Source organism: Drosophila subpulchrella, chromosome X (genome assembly GCF_014743375.2).
Source record: "Drosophila subpulchrella strain 33 F10 #4 breed RU33 chromosome X, RU_Dsub_v1.1 Primary Assembly, whole genome shotgun sequence".
NCBI lineage: Eukaryota > Metazoa > Arthropoda > Insecta > Diptera > Drosophilidae > Drosophila > Drosophila subpulchrella.
The window spans coordinates 6,903,203-6,916,560 of record NC_050613.1 but is presented as its reverse complement, the minus strand read 5'-3'; the positions used below and the strand labels follow the sequence as shown (position 1 = coordinate 6,916,560).

The following is a 13,358-nucleotide window of genomic DNA, read 5'->3' as shown; positions in this document are numbered from 1 at the left end:
TTTCAACATAAAAATGTCGATCTATTTTTAAGAACATTTTGAACTCAGATGGGAACGTCAGAACTTTCTCTGTGTATTATTTTTAAGTCTTTAAATAGTAAAATGTATTTGGACCAGCCAAATTATGTTGAAAAAGGGATACCAAAAAATGTTTAAGTCATAGGCACTTATTTCTTTTAATTAATATAATAAAATGCTTATAAGCAATATAATGTTTTGGGTTACTTAACCTCTGGCTGAAAATGTCAACGATTTCCGCTGCGAGTTCCCAGGCCAGCGAGTTCGCCCCTGATTGAACTCTCAACTTTGTTTTGACATCCAGAGACAAATTCAATTAAGCCAAATCAGTCGACAATTAGACAATTGAATATAATTACGCCAAATTATGAGCGTCGGCGAAAGAGAAGGGCGCCGAAATCGCGGATTTACAGACTCCGAAAATAAAGCCAAATTAATAAAGAAGTGGAGAACAATGCGACGACGAGGGTTTTTCGGGTTTGGAGGGTTTCAAGGTCTGGAGGTCTTCAAAACTCCGAAGTGAAGAACCCAACTCAGTGGGACGTCTCTGCGGTCAACGCCAACTTCTTTGGGTATATTCTGATACCAACCCCCGGTCACCGAACCATCCATATACACCATATCCATTTGTTTGCCCTGCCACCTTTTCAACTCCTTTAATGAAGTGGATAAGCAAACTGCGCCGAGCATCCCACAGCGTCTGTATCTTTATCTTATGGATGCTATATCGCCCGGCGGATGTGTGTGTACAGTTATAATTAAGTGATACACTCTCTTTTTGCGCCGGTCTTTCAGGTATTCCACACTTTCGGATATCTTTTCTTCAGCGGGGATCAAATTACCTCAAGATTGAGAGGTTAAATCATACTTTTTCTGCCCGAAAACAAATGTTGATTTGGATTTTTGATTTATTGAATAGGTTTTTTGTTTCCAAATGTTTTAACTGTTTTTCATTGGTTATTTTTTATATTGGTAAAATATACAATAGTATTATTTTAGTATTTTTAATATTACTTAGTATTTATTTTTTAAAGACTCGAAAAGTATTTTTATACCGATTATTTGTTATTTATTATTTTAGTATTTTTAATATTATTTAGTATTTATTTTTTAAAGACTCGAAAAGTATTTTTATACCGAAATTATGTCTTATGTTAGTTATATTGCCTATAATTCTATATGTTTTTCTTCATTTTCTGTACAAATATTTGTAGTCGTTGCGATTTACTGCAAAATGTTTTAACTGTTTTTTAGTAATTTCTAATATGCTTAAATTGGGGAATTTTTAATATCAATAAAATATACAGTAGTATTGTTTTAGTATTTATTTTTTTAAGACTCGAAAAGTATTTTTATACCAAAATGATTCTATATGTTTTTCTTCATTTTCTGTACAATTATGTGTAGTCGTTAAGATTTTATATTTAATAATATTATAATATAGTATAAAAAATACCAACACTTGGAATCTCGAAGTCGAAACATTTATTTTACTGTTTCTTGGTAAGATCTTTTTTCCTGACAAACAAATCCAAAGAACAGAAAAACCGAGCCAGTCACTCAGCGAGGTACTCAATTTGTGACTCACTCACCGTTCAAAAATGCGGGGGCGTTGGAAAGGTTTTCGGTTTTTGGTAAATAATGGTAGGGGTGGTGATTTAAAAAAAAACGATTGAGTCGATCCGGTATGGAGCGCCTTTTAAGTGTTTACGCTTGTTTTTATTAATTCCCATCATACATCTTCGACTGTCAGCGACCACCTTCAACTTCTTACATTCTCCATTCAATAATCACTCGTTAACGATCCGTTAAGACAAAGAAATCTTGAAGAAAATATAACCATTCCAGAATACCAAGAATCATAAATATTTATTATTCTATGGTCAATTTTTGAGTAGATGTGTATTCCAACTTGATTGACATATTCCAATGTTTGCAAAATTATATATTCCCAGCTCACTCACAGTTTTCTGGAAATCCTTAAGGTCTTTTGAATTTAAACCGCCTCCTTTGGAGCTGTCGCTTTTTGCCACCGACTGTCAGTTATTTTGGCAACTCGGTTTCCGTTCCCGACTGTGACAGTCCAGACCCAGATCTGCCAAAGACAACTGGCCCAGATGACGGCAGCAGTGCAGTCAATTGACCACTAACTGTTGCAGGACTCCTCGCCTTGCCACGTCCCTCGAATTTGTGGCAGCCACAACGTGTGGCAGACAGCTTAAGACTCTGCCTGACGGGATGTCCACATACTTGCCACACCCAGCGAAAAAAGGGGTGGAAATCAAGTGATTTATTTACTAATTTAAAAACTATGTTAATATGTTTATATGCAAACAATAATTTTTTAAATTAAGTATTATTTATAGAGCTTTTAAAATTGTTACTGCAATTAAGAAATTTATTTTTCTAAGCCAAGATAATAAAATAATAACTAGACGTCGGATTGGTTTTTATGATCCCTGATAGGATTTTAAACCTATTTAAATATATTATTCGATGTTTAAATATAATAATGGTCGCATTTAAGAGAACGATTTCACAAAAAATTCTAATTCTCTAATAAAACCATTTAAAATGTAAGCTTATTTCCAGAAAGATTTAATAAAATCTAGGACAACAAATGTCAAATAATTTAATAAAGTGCCATAAAATGAGGTGAGTAGTATTCCTGAAAATTAATGAAAGTATTTCGTATTTGCAACTATATTTATTAAGCTTTCCAGACTTTTGGCTGATTTTTTATGGTGCAGGATAACGTGGGAGGGGGATGGAAAGTGGCAGTGGGCCACGATAAAGGCCGTGTCGTTGACAGTCGTCATGCGCAGCTACTTAGACGGACATAAAATTATGATTACAGCAAATGCCACATGCTCCACATGCCACTCCCCCTGGTGAGATAGAAAAAAAAGGGAAAAAATCTGCGGAGGGGCGGAAAAATCCGAGGCAATTCATTACAATAAGCTCACGAATGTGCCATAAAAATGGCAGCTCTCTTTCTGCGGCACTGCACCCGAACCATGAAATTGCCAATTCCAATCCGGTTTTAGTTGTAAAAACTTTCATGATCCCCACATTAATAGAATATGCCATGTTCTCCGCTCAGCCAGCCCCCGATAATCTCTCATCTTTTGGCAAGGCCATTATGGATTGTTCCCACCGCAGGTTTTGATATCCATTTCCCCCAAGCATCGCCCCCAAGGAGCAGGTCCTTTGTGCGTCAATCTGTTGAGTTTATTTTAATACTAAGAGGACTTAGTGGCAGAACTTTAGGTTGTAACAAGTGTGGCTGCCTTTTGGAAACTGGAAATATTACATTTTAGGCAATGCAACTGCTAAAGATACGTTATAAGCAAGGAAAAAATAGAATACGGAATATTCATTGCCATTGATTGATTTCTCCTTTCTCTGAATGGATTGTTTTATACAAATATATAAAATGTATGATCTTAGAATTAATAAATATGTAAATGTAAATATTTACAAGCCTGATAAAAATATATAATAACAAGTAATAAATATAAAATGGAATATTCATTGCCATTCAACATTTTTGTGCTCTCTTTATTAATTGTTGTAATTTTTTTTTAATTAATGTCAGCAAACTGACTTTTGAATTCTCATTGCCATTAAATGATGGTAGTTTTTTTTAAAATAATTTTATAATAATATTATATTATATATATATATATATATTATTATTAAATATTCATTGCCTTTAAATAAGTTTTCCTTTTTCATAATTGATTGTTCTACAAAAAAAAGGTGAAATATATTATTTACAGCATAATCTATGAATGCATTGCTCCCTTTTATATTAATTATTTGGAAAATCCTAAAAAATACACTGTTAAAAGCTTATAATATATAGCCTAATTATTAAAATGTACCATGCACCACCAAGATATTTTATCATAAGGCTTGCGGCACTCCTTATGATAAAATATCCTTTTTAAGAGCCATAAAGAGTTTCCTTCTTGTCGGGCCAAATCTCGCCCACACCTGACATAATTAACCGTCGCAAAATCTCGCCCAAAATTAAGACTCTCCTGTCTTAGCCCCCTCCGCAGTAATTTAGTGTAAACAAACCACTTGAGTGTATCTCGTCGTACCGGTTGAAAATCCACTGGTTCCCGCCTCACTTTTTAAGCCTGGTCCATTGTTTGGTCCCATGGTTTCCATTCCATTCAGAGGAATATCCGATGCTCGAGGAGCTCTCGGAGCTCCGCAATCATTAGCTGTAACATTAGCGTCTGTGTTGCTGCGCAAACTTTCGGCTACCTGAAACGCTTTTCCGCTTTCCCCCCCCCCCCCCCCCTCTCGGGAAAATCCAGCCCAAAATGTGCAAGGAGCACAAGTAGAAGTCCTGCGGAAAAGCCGAGAGGACGAGGGAATCCAATGGCAATGGTTAAACCTATAAAACCACGTAATCTGCAAGCGAGTTCTTTAATTATGCTGCACACAGCCACTGGAACTGGAATTGGAACTGGAGCATCAGGTGGCAGGTGGGAAAATCGGGCTGGGAAACTGGGAAACTGGGGGGCGGCCAGAGGGCGTGGCAGGACACACAAACAGGCCTGAAGGACGAGAAATCCAGAGGAGCAGAGCAAACAAAATGCGAGGCGAAAGCCGCTTACAAAACCGCAAAATGCTACGGACATCTTTTTGCCAGATGGGTTGGGTTGGGTTTTCATGGGAAACTTTGGAGCGGGGAAAATGGGTGGAAAAATTCTGAGGACTATGAGGGGGAGGGGTCGGGGCGGTTTTTCTCCGGAAAACTGGGGACAAAAAAGGCGAATCCAATGGCCACAAAAGGCAGCCATTTTGAAGTTTGGCGCTGCGGCTTTGGTGTCTCCACATCTGCCTGGGATTACAATGGAGCTGCACTTGTAGATGAGATACGAGACGGTGGAAAGCCCCGGGAAAGCGGGAAAAGCCGAGTGAGAGACGGAGAAAGAGGCGGACCGGCGGACCGATAAACAAACAAACTGCGATCCGGCGAACACGACTGCCAATGCGAAACCATTTTGCGAATTTAATTGCCGTTAACATGAGGCGAGCTTCGTTTTACCCCGAATTTCCGGAACACGAAAAGAAAGAATGTCTTTCTATCAAAATTAAAAATTTATGATTGATAAATTGCTTAAGGTTAACAAAAATAATTATCAAAAGAATACATCAGATATCACTTTTAAAATCTTTAATTTGTAATTTCAATATCATACTTCATAAACTATTGTTTCCCACATTTTCGAGTGCATCTGCTGCCTTTGGTCTGGACGGGGTTCGGGTAACATGAGCCTCAAAGGGAGCCATAGTCCATCCGGAGATTAGAGGGCAAACGTTGACATTGTGGAGGTTCCTTCGGCACTGCACTCCCCCAATATTGTTCTGTCTTCCCAAACTCCCGACGACAACTCCACTTCACCCACTTTTGTCACCCCAAAAATTCCGCTTGATGGATTTAAGTCGGGTTTCGATGACAGGAACAGCACACAGGGGCAGTAATCCAGAGGAAAAGAGGGGACTAAAATCAGATTAAACCCTTGATGCGCCGAGAAAAAACGTTTAGGTTACAGTTGATGCACAAAGTGCTTGCATTCGATTCACAATACCCATCACAGACTGTAGGTCTATGAAAGAAATTTCTTAAGGAGCGATAATAATACTTTAATATTACAAGCTTATTTTCAGTTTATGCAGGGTTATACATTGCAATTGATCTATTGCACCTTAGTTACATACTAAATATTTGTATTATATTTCCAAAAATGATCCCTACAGACTGTAGGTTTATGAAAGAAGATTCTTAAGGAGCGATAATAATGTTTTAATATTACAACCTTATTTTCAGTTTATGCAGGGTTATACATTGCAATTGATCTATTTCACCTTATTTACATACTAAAAATATTTATTATATTTCCAAAAATGATCCCTACAGACTGTAGGTCTATGGAAAAGATTTCTTAACAAGCGATTATAATGTTTTAATATTTCAAGCTTATTTTCAGTTTATGTAGGTATACACATTGCAATTGATCTATTGCACCTTAGTTCCATACTAAATACAATTTTTGATATTTCTAAAAACTATCCCTATAGCAGTAAATTGCATACTTCAAGGAGTATTAAAAAATCTTGTTCCAAAACCGTTTTGAAAATAAAAGGCCGCATTGCAAGTTCACATATGTTTGATAGTTGCTCCACAATACTTATTTAAATTAATAGAGTTATTGATTTGTTATTATATATAATTAATATACTCATTTTTCAGTCATTATCATATTGTTTTCTAAATTTTCGATGAATGTCAAAGTTCCACTTGATTTCGTAATACTTATTATAAGATATCATAGTTCAACTTACCCATTTGAGTCTCCTGGCGATATGGGCTTAAGTTGCTGATCTGAACGGAGGTTATCGCTGATAATATAATCTGTAAGGAATAACAGAGATAAAACCGAATGTAGTAAACCTTTGGTACAGCGTTAAGAAGCTTTCAAAACTTGTCCCAAGCCTTAGGTCCTAACAGAAATGTAAAATTGCTGAGCAGACTATGTTAAAAGAAAACTTTCATGAAAGGACAAAAAGCTTCTCGAAAAACATCGCGAGCTTGCCGAAGTGTGACAAAAAGTTTGGTGCCGAAAGCTTAAGGGATTTTTTGAAATTTCCCTGCTTTTTATTTCCCAGAATAAAAAAATGTTTCCCTTTCTTTTCCTTTTTTTTTAATAAGCTATCGCACCTTTATATTATACAAAATATAAAAAAAATTCTTTGCCTAGAAATTAATATTATCAATTTTAATGTTTCTTATACTAAGGGGCATTTTCAATTCCGTCCCTTAAATTCAAATTTATCGACAAAAATTTGAAATTAATTACAAAATAAAATAAAATAACAGAGCTTTTTTTACAACTGTTAAGTCTTAAAACCTCAAAAAAAAACTAACATGATTTCTATACTTCTTTTTATCTTTATCTTTTAATTTATTTAATATTTTCAAAAAGGTTCTCCAAAAAAGAAAAGACCACCCCATTCAGATTCAGATACAGAAACATATTTAAGTGATTGTTTTTTATGGAAAAAAAATTTACAAAACAACACATATGATATTTACCTAAAAGCTCAGAATAACTGCTGCTATGCGTATAAAATTTCTAACTGATTTCGCCACAAGCTAGGTATAACAAGATTTTAATGGAGTATATGCACACAAATAAAATTTTTTGGTTAAATTGACCATACAAATAGTTTAGTAACTATAAGAAAATTGAAATGTACTATTTTAAATGGTCGTATATGTATTTGTTTTTGATTTGTTTACTATTAATTTATTGTATTTTGTTATTGCAATGGTAAATAGTTGATTAACTATCAAAAGCAGTTATCCTAACGTAATATCTTTCACACAATAGTGTCCAGCAATAACTTTACCAATTTTCTCTAATGTGTTGTTTATATTTTCCAACTGGGTCTAGCGTCTTGAACAAATAGTTAATTAACTACAATACATTGATTGGGTCCATTCTACCCTTTTTTATAGTTACATAACTATTTTTTTTAACAAACCCATACATACATACATTACATAATAGTAACCGTTTGATGGGTTAAATTGACAATTCGATGGTTGGAGACCGTTTTAATATTACATTGGTAAATTTTACCAGTATAAACTAACTTTAAGGTATCTATTAGTTTACTAACTATATTTTATGGGCTGGATAACTATGTTAATAGTAATTTAACTACAATCCATTGGCTGGGTCTATTCTACCCTTTTTATAGTTACATAACTTTTTTTTATAGTAACCCTTACGTTTACGTATTACGTAATAGTAACCATTTAATGGGTTTAACTGACAATTCGATTGTTGGGGAACGTTTTACTATTATATTGGTGAATTTTACCAATATAAACTTATTTTATGGGTTGGATAACTATACATCCATTGGCTGACTCTAATATACCCTATTTTATAGTTACAAAACTTTAACGTATAGTAACCCTCACGTTTACGTGTTACGTAATAGTAACCGTTTGATGGGCTAAATTCGATGGTTGGGGACCGTTTTACTATTATGTTGGTGAATTTGACCAATAATAACCAATTTTAAGGTATATATTAGTTTACTAACTATATTTAATGGGTTGGATAACTATAAAAATAGTAAATTAACTACAATCCATTAGCTAACTCCATTATACCATATTTTATAGTTACATAACTTTATTGTATAATATTTTGTATAGTTTGATGGGCTAAATTCGATGGTTGGGGACCCTTATACTATTATATTGGTGAATTTTACCAATCGATTGTTTTCTGTTTCGTTTGGAGTACTGAGGTGCTGAACTCACCCTTCTGCAGCTGGCTGGTGGGGATGAACTCCTCGTGCTTCTGGTCGCCCTTCTCCTCGTACTTCAGCTTGTAGTCTGAGTGCTTGCGAAGGGACATGAGGAGCGACTGGGTGCGCGGGGGAATTTCGGGGGGCGCCGGTTCCGGCGGCGGCTCCTCGGACTCCCCGCCGCTGCTGCAGTGGCCCACGTCCAGGGAACCCAGGCCCAGGACGAACTCATCATCGCCGCTGTCCTCCGGCGGCAGCAGGTGCCGCTGTTGCTTAGCCGCGGCAATCTGCTGCTGCTGCTGCTGCTGCTGGGTCATCTGGAGTTGCTGGTGGGTCTGGGAGTCGCTGCTGGAACTGGTCATTCCACTGAGGCGATTCAGGGTGTTCCTGGCGTTGCGGTGACTCCGGTTGCTCGACGCCGCCGTCGAGGAGGAGGCCGAGGATTTCAGGATATTTTCCAGAGCGGCGGCGGCGGCGGTGGCGCCATCCTCGCCGGGAAACTTCAAGGAGCTGTTGTTGTTCAGGAAGGGATTCGTGCTGCGCGGCGTGTTGCCAGTGGTCAATCCATTCTGGACGCTGCTGCCCCCGCTGCTGCTGCTGTTGGGAAAGAGGCCCAGGTTGGCGTTCGACTGGTACTTGCCCGCCGAGACGGTGGCCACCTTCAGCGGTGACCCCGCCACCGTGGAGCGCTGCTGGTGCGGCTGCGCGTAGGTCACCTCGGGGGCGGCCGCCACCGGGGGCGGGCCGTCGCCCAGGGGCGTGTCCTCCAGGTGCCGGTCGCGCTGCCTCAGATACTCCGGCTCGCAGTCCGAGTTGTAGTGCTCCATGCCTGGAAATAGAAAACATAATACTTTAGTTTGAATTCTTAGGCATATTACTACAATTTAAAGAATATATATATAACTATATATATATTAAAGTTAAAGACTAGGTATGTAAGCAAATAAATTAATAAACATTTAATATATAAATTCGGTTAAGTATACATTAATAATATATATAATATATATTATAATCTGGGTATTCCCTAAACTGTCGAATTACTGAATTGTTGAAAATTGAACAGAAAATTTCAGCATTTAAGGGAACGACCCTAAAAGTTCCCTGTTGAATTTTCAATTTTAAGATGACAGCTGTTATATCAGTTGTTTGTCAGATTGTCAAAATGCCAGGCAGTGTTTACCAAAGATTATGTTTAAAATTAAGGAAAATGCCGAAAATAAGCCAAAAACTAAACTATTAGAACTGCTAACAGGCAGCATCCTATTATATATCATTTAAAATTCCTCCATGCTTACAAGTGACCAGAGTTACACTCTTACTTTGAGTCGAGCACAGCGACAACTCTGGTTTTCAGCAATTTAATTGCTGAAGTTTCTGACAGTTGACTTTGTATGGAACAGCTGATTAACAGCTGATCAAAATTCAACAATTCAGCAATTCAACAGTTTAGGGAATACCCTGATTATGTATATTATACATAAAGAACACCAAAAATTAATGGAAAAATTAAAATATCAAGCTGAAATCTGTAAACCTGTATCTAAGCAAATTACTTAACAAATATTTTATATCCGAATTAATAAAATAATATTTGATAAATAAATTCAATTATTATTATACAAAATTATAATAATTTTATTATTATACCAAAAAATAATACAACATTAAAATATTAAGTTTAAGTCGCTGAAAAAAATCTGTACCTAAAAAAATTATTAGTAAGAATTATATTCATTTAACTATCTATAAAAACTAATAGGATATTATAATACAAATAAACAAATATAAGCCTTCAAAAACTGATGCTTGGAACTAACAATTTTTCAAAAAGTGTTTAGATATCCGTTTTTTTTTTTAGATTAGCCTAGACTAAACTTACTTTTTAAAAATGTTAGATGGAATATACAAAGTGGTCAAAAGTATTTTTGCACAAAACAAAAGTGAAATATACTCATAATTTGAACTTACTTCTTGTAAACTTTTGGCATCAAAAGAAAGGTAATTTAAATGCCGTTTGAATGATACAATACATTTCTTAACCCATTCAGTACTTATTGATAAGGACGAATTTGTGCAAACATCTACTTTTTAAGCTTTTTTCCTCGACTTGAAAACTTAAATTTTTTGATGCAAAAAGATTCTTCAAGCAAAAATAAAAGTAACTGCAAAAAGAATTTTACAAAAATCATTTTGTTATATTTTTTATGATATTATAAAACAAATAAACAAATATAAGCCTTTAAAACCTGATGTTTAGAACTAACAATTTTTCAAAAAGTATTTGATATCCGTGTTTTTTTTAGATTAGCTTAGACTTAACTTACTTTTTAAAAATGTTAGATGAAAAATATTATTTATTTTATTGGCTTATTGTTTAATCTTAAATGAGCGAAGTCTTGGTACCCTTTTCATATTATTTACCTATTTTTATAAACACTAGTTTTATTTTAGTCTACAATATTTATTTTTTACTTATAAAAAGCTAACTTAAAGAATTAATCTAAAATATACTTTTTTTATTATGGTCTAACTTGCATAAAAACATTTAAAAACAAGAAAGAACGCTATAGTCGAGTGCCTCGACTATCAGATACCCGTTACTCAGCTAAAGGGACCAAAGGGAAATGGAGATAAGCAAGCAGCAAAGCAAGACTGAAATGCGCCACCTACCGGCGGTAGACAGATTTAAGCGTTATGGGCGTTAGGGTGGGCGTGGCAAATTTTTTTTTGGGTTAATCGATAGGTATTGACGAGACCAATACAGTTCAGTTTTTATTCTAGCATCAAAACTGTAGGAGCCACAGTTTTGGGCGGTTTGTGGGCGTAAAAGTGGGCGTGGCACTCTACTGAAACAAACTTGCGCTGCGTAAGAAGCTCAGGAATCTGCACGCCAAATCTCAATAGCCTAGCTCTCATAGTTTCCGAGATCTCAGCGTTCATCCGGACAGACAGACGGACAGACGGACATGGCTAGTGATCCTGATCAAGAATATATATACTTTATGGGGTCGGAAACGCTTCCTTCTGCCTGTTACATACTTTCCGACGAATCTAGTATACCCTTTTACTCTACGAGTAACGGGTATAATAACAAAGAAAAAATTTTACTATTTTCAAAAATATTCATGTGTATTGTTGGTTTACCTTTCCTGGTATTGAATAGTATTACACAAATTAAGAAGCGGAACGACTCTTTACGAAGTATTCATAAATGTCCTGGGCAAAGTAATACTTACATCATAATTAAAATAGTAGAAAGAACATTTACTTGGTTACATGTATTTTCTTCTTTTAAAAAATAAAAATGTGAATTGTATACTAACTATTCTTTGGAAAATCGGAGGCTCTTTTTCCTTAGTAAATATTTTTTTTGCTTGGGTGTGCCTATTTCATACATGTATATTATAATTATTTATGCAAAAATATTTTAGAAATACCAATTTGCCTGAGTGGAACCTTGCGGCTTTACCGAAAATGTAATCGAGATAACATTTCCATTGGATGTATGGCTTTCGCTCTGCTTTAGACAACTGAAATTCGATTGAATGGCCTAGGCAGATAGAAGCAATAGTTCCATGTTTCCGTGCCTACACTGCGAACAAACATTTGTGGAGCTCTCTGCGGAGGCCAAACATTTGCAATTTCTACGCCGCGGGATTCCGTTTCTGTTTGTTCTGCTGCGTGGAAACTGGGAAATCAGGGAAATCAGGAATATCGGGGACAACAAGCTGGCAGGGGAATTGGGAAGGCTGGCTTTTCAATTTTCCCCGCAGAGTAACGGCCGGCAAACAATTTGCGAGGAATCGTCGCGCCCGTCCGAGCGTTATTAGGTTGTAAAAAATGAATCGTAAATTGCATTAAATATTAACAGACAATAAAACGGAGCGGAACAAATGCAGGCGGCCCGTAAAAACAGCGTTTGCCTCGGTAGTCGCAGCGATTTGCGTTTTATGCTTCGAATAAGTTCGCCCCGGGAAAGTGGGTGGGAAAGTGGGTGGGAAAGTGGGTGGGAAAAGTTCCTGTGGGGAGGGGGGGCGTGTATTATATCACGGAGGATGTGCCCATTGTATCGCCCATTAGGCCGTCGCTGCCAACTTGATTGTAATTGAATTGCACACTGCTGACGTTCGCGGTGCTGCCACCGGAGTTTTGTCAAGTACAGTGAAGACTCGCACTTAAATTACATTCAAGTATTTGTTCTATTCTTTTATAGATATTTATATAAACTTAAAAATCTTACCATTAAATAATATAAAAGTGGCATTGCAATCTACATTGTTTTGCCCACTAAACATGATCATTAACACAAAAAGTATACTTTTTTAGAGAACCTATTTTTTTTAACATATTAAAAAATTCTAATTTGATTATATTTTTTTTTTCTTTTAAATTAACAGAAATTAACATAAAGTATTAAAAACTCCAAATATTTTTTAAATAAAAAAAAATATTAATAAATAAATAAGATCTAATATATAAAGTATCAAAACACAATAAAAAAACTTCTTATATATGTGAAGTATGATCCCAATTACTTAGGTTTTATAAAGGCAGAGCCCACTGTGACTTATCAATTACATCGGGCGATTTACTGAATACAATCAGAGAAACGTCAGTAGTGCCCACGTCACCCCCCCATCCCTAAATTGTATCTCGGCATCTTGGCCAGCTCCATTTCAATGGCCAGCAATTGGAATCGATTTGTGTGCCTGGACCTAAGCCAGTCGGTTAGTTGGTTACTGGACATCCTCGACACAGTTGCGGCAGCTGAATAATTCAATTAAATAAAATAATGAATATTTACTAGCTTGACCGACTGGTAAATCGCATTTGGTTTCCAATATCCGTCCAAAGCAAACCCTTCAGATTACACTGGGCCAAATAATGGACTGTTCTTAATATCTTAATAGATGAAATCTGTAAAACTAGTTATTCTTGGTGTTGACGAGCCAATATTAAAAGTTTGATCTCCGATATTATATAATATT

General features: G+C 36.0%; 1 protein-coding gene across 2 annotated transcripts in view; it reads right to left on the bottom strand.

Moving 5' to 3' along the window:
* LOC119556403 (teneurin-a) overlaps positions 1-13,358 on the bottom strand; it is a 256,048-nt gene that overhangs the window by 160,379 nt on the left and 82,311 nt on the right. For both annotated transcript variants that reach the window (XM_037868580.1, XM_037868582.1), the window contains exons 4-5: positions 8,381-9,196; positions 6,385-6,454 (exon numbers count right to left, since the gene is read on the bottom strand). In XM_037868580.1, the coding sequence (XP_037724508.1) occupies positions 6,385-6,454; positions 8,381-9,196 (886 nt within the window). The remainder of the gene's footprint in view (positions 1-6,384; positions 6,455-8,380; positions 9,197-13,358) is intronic.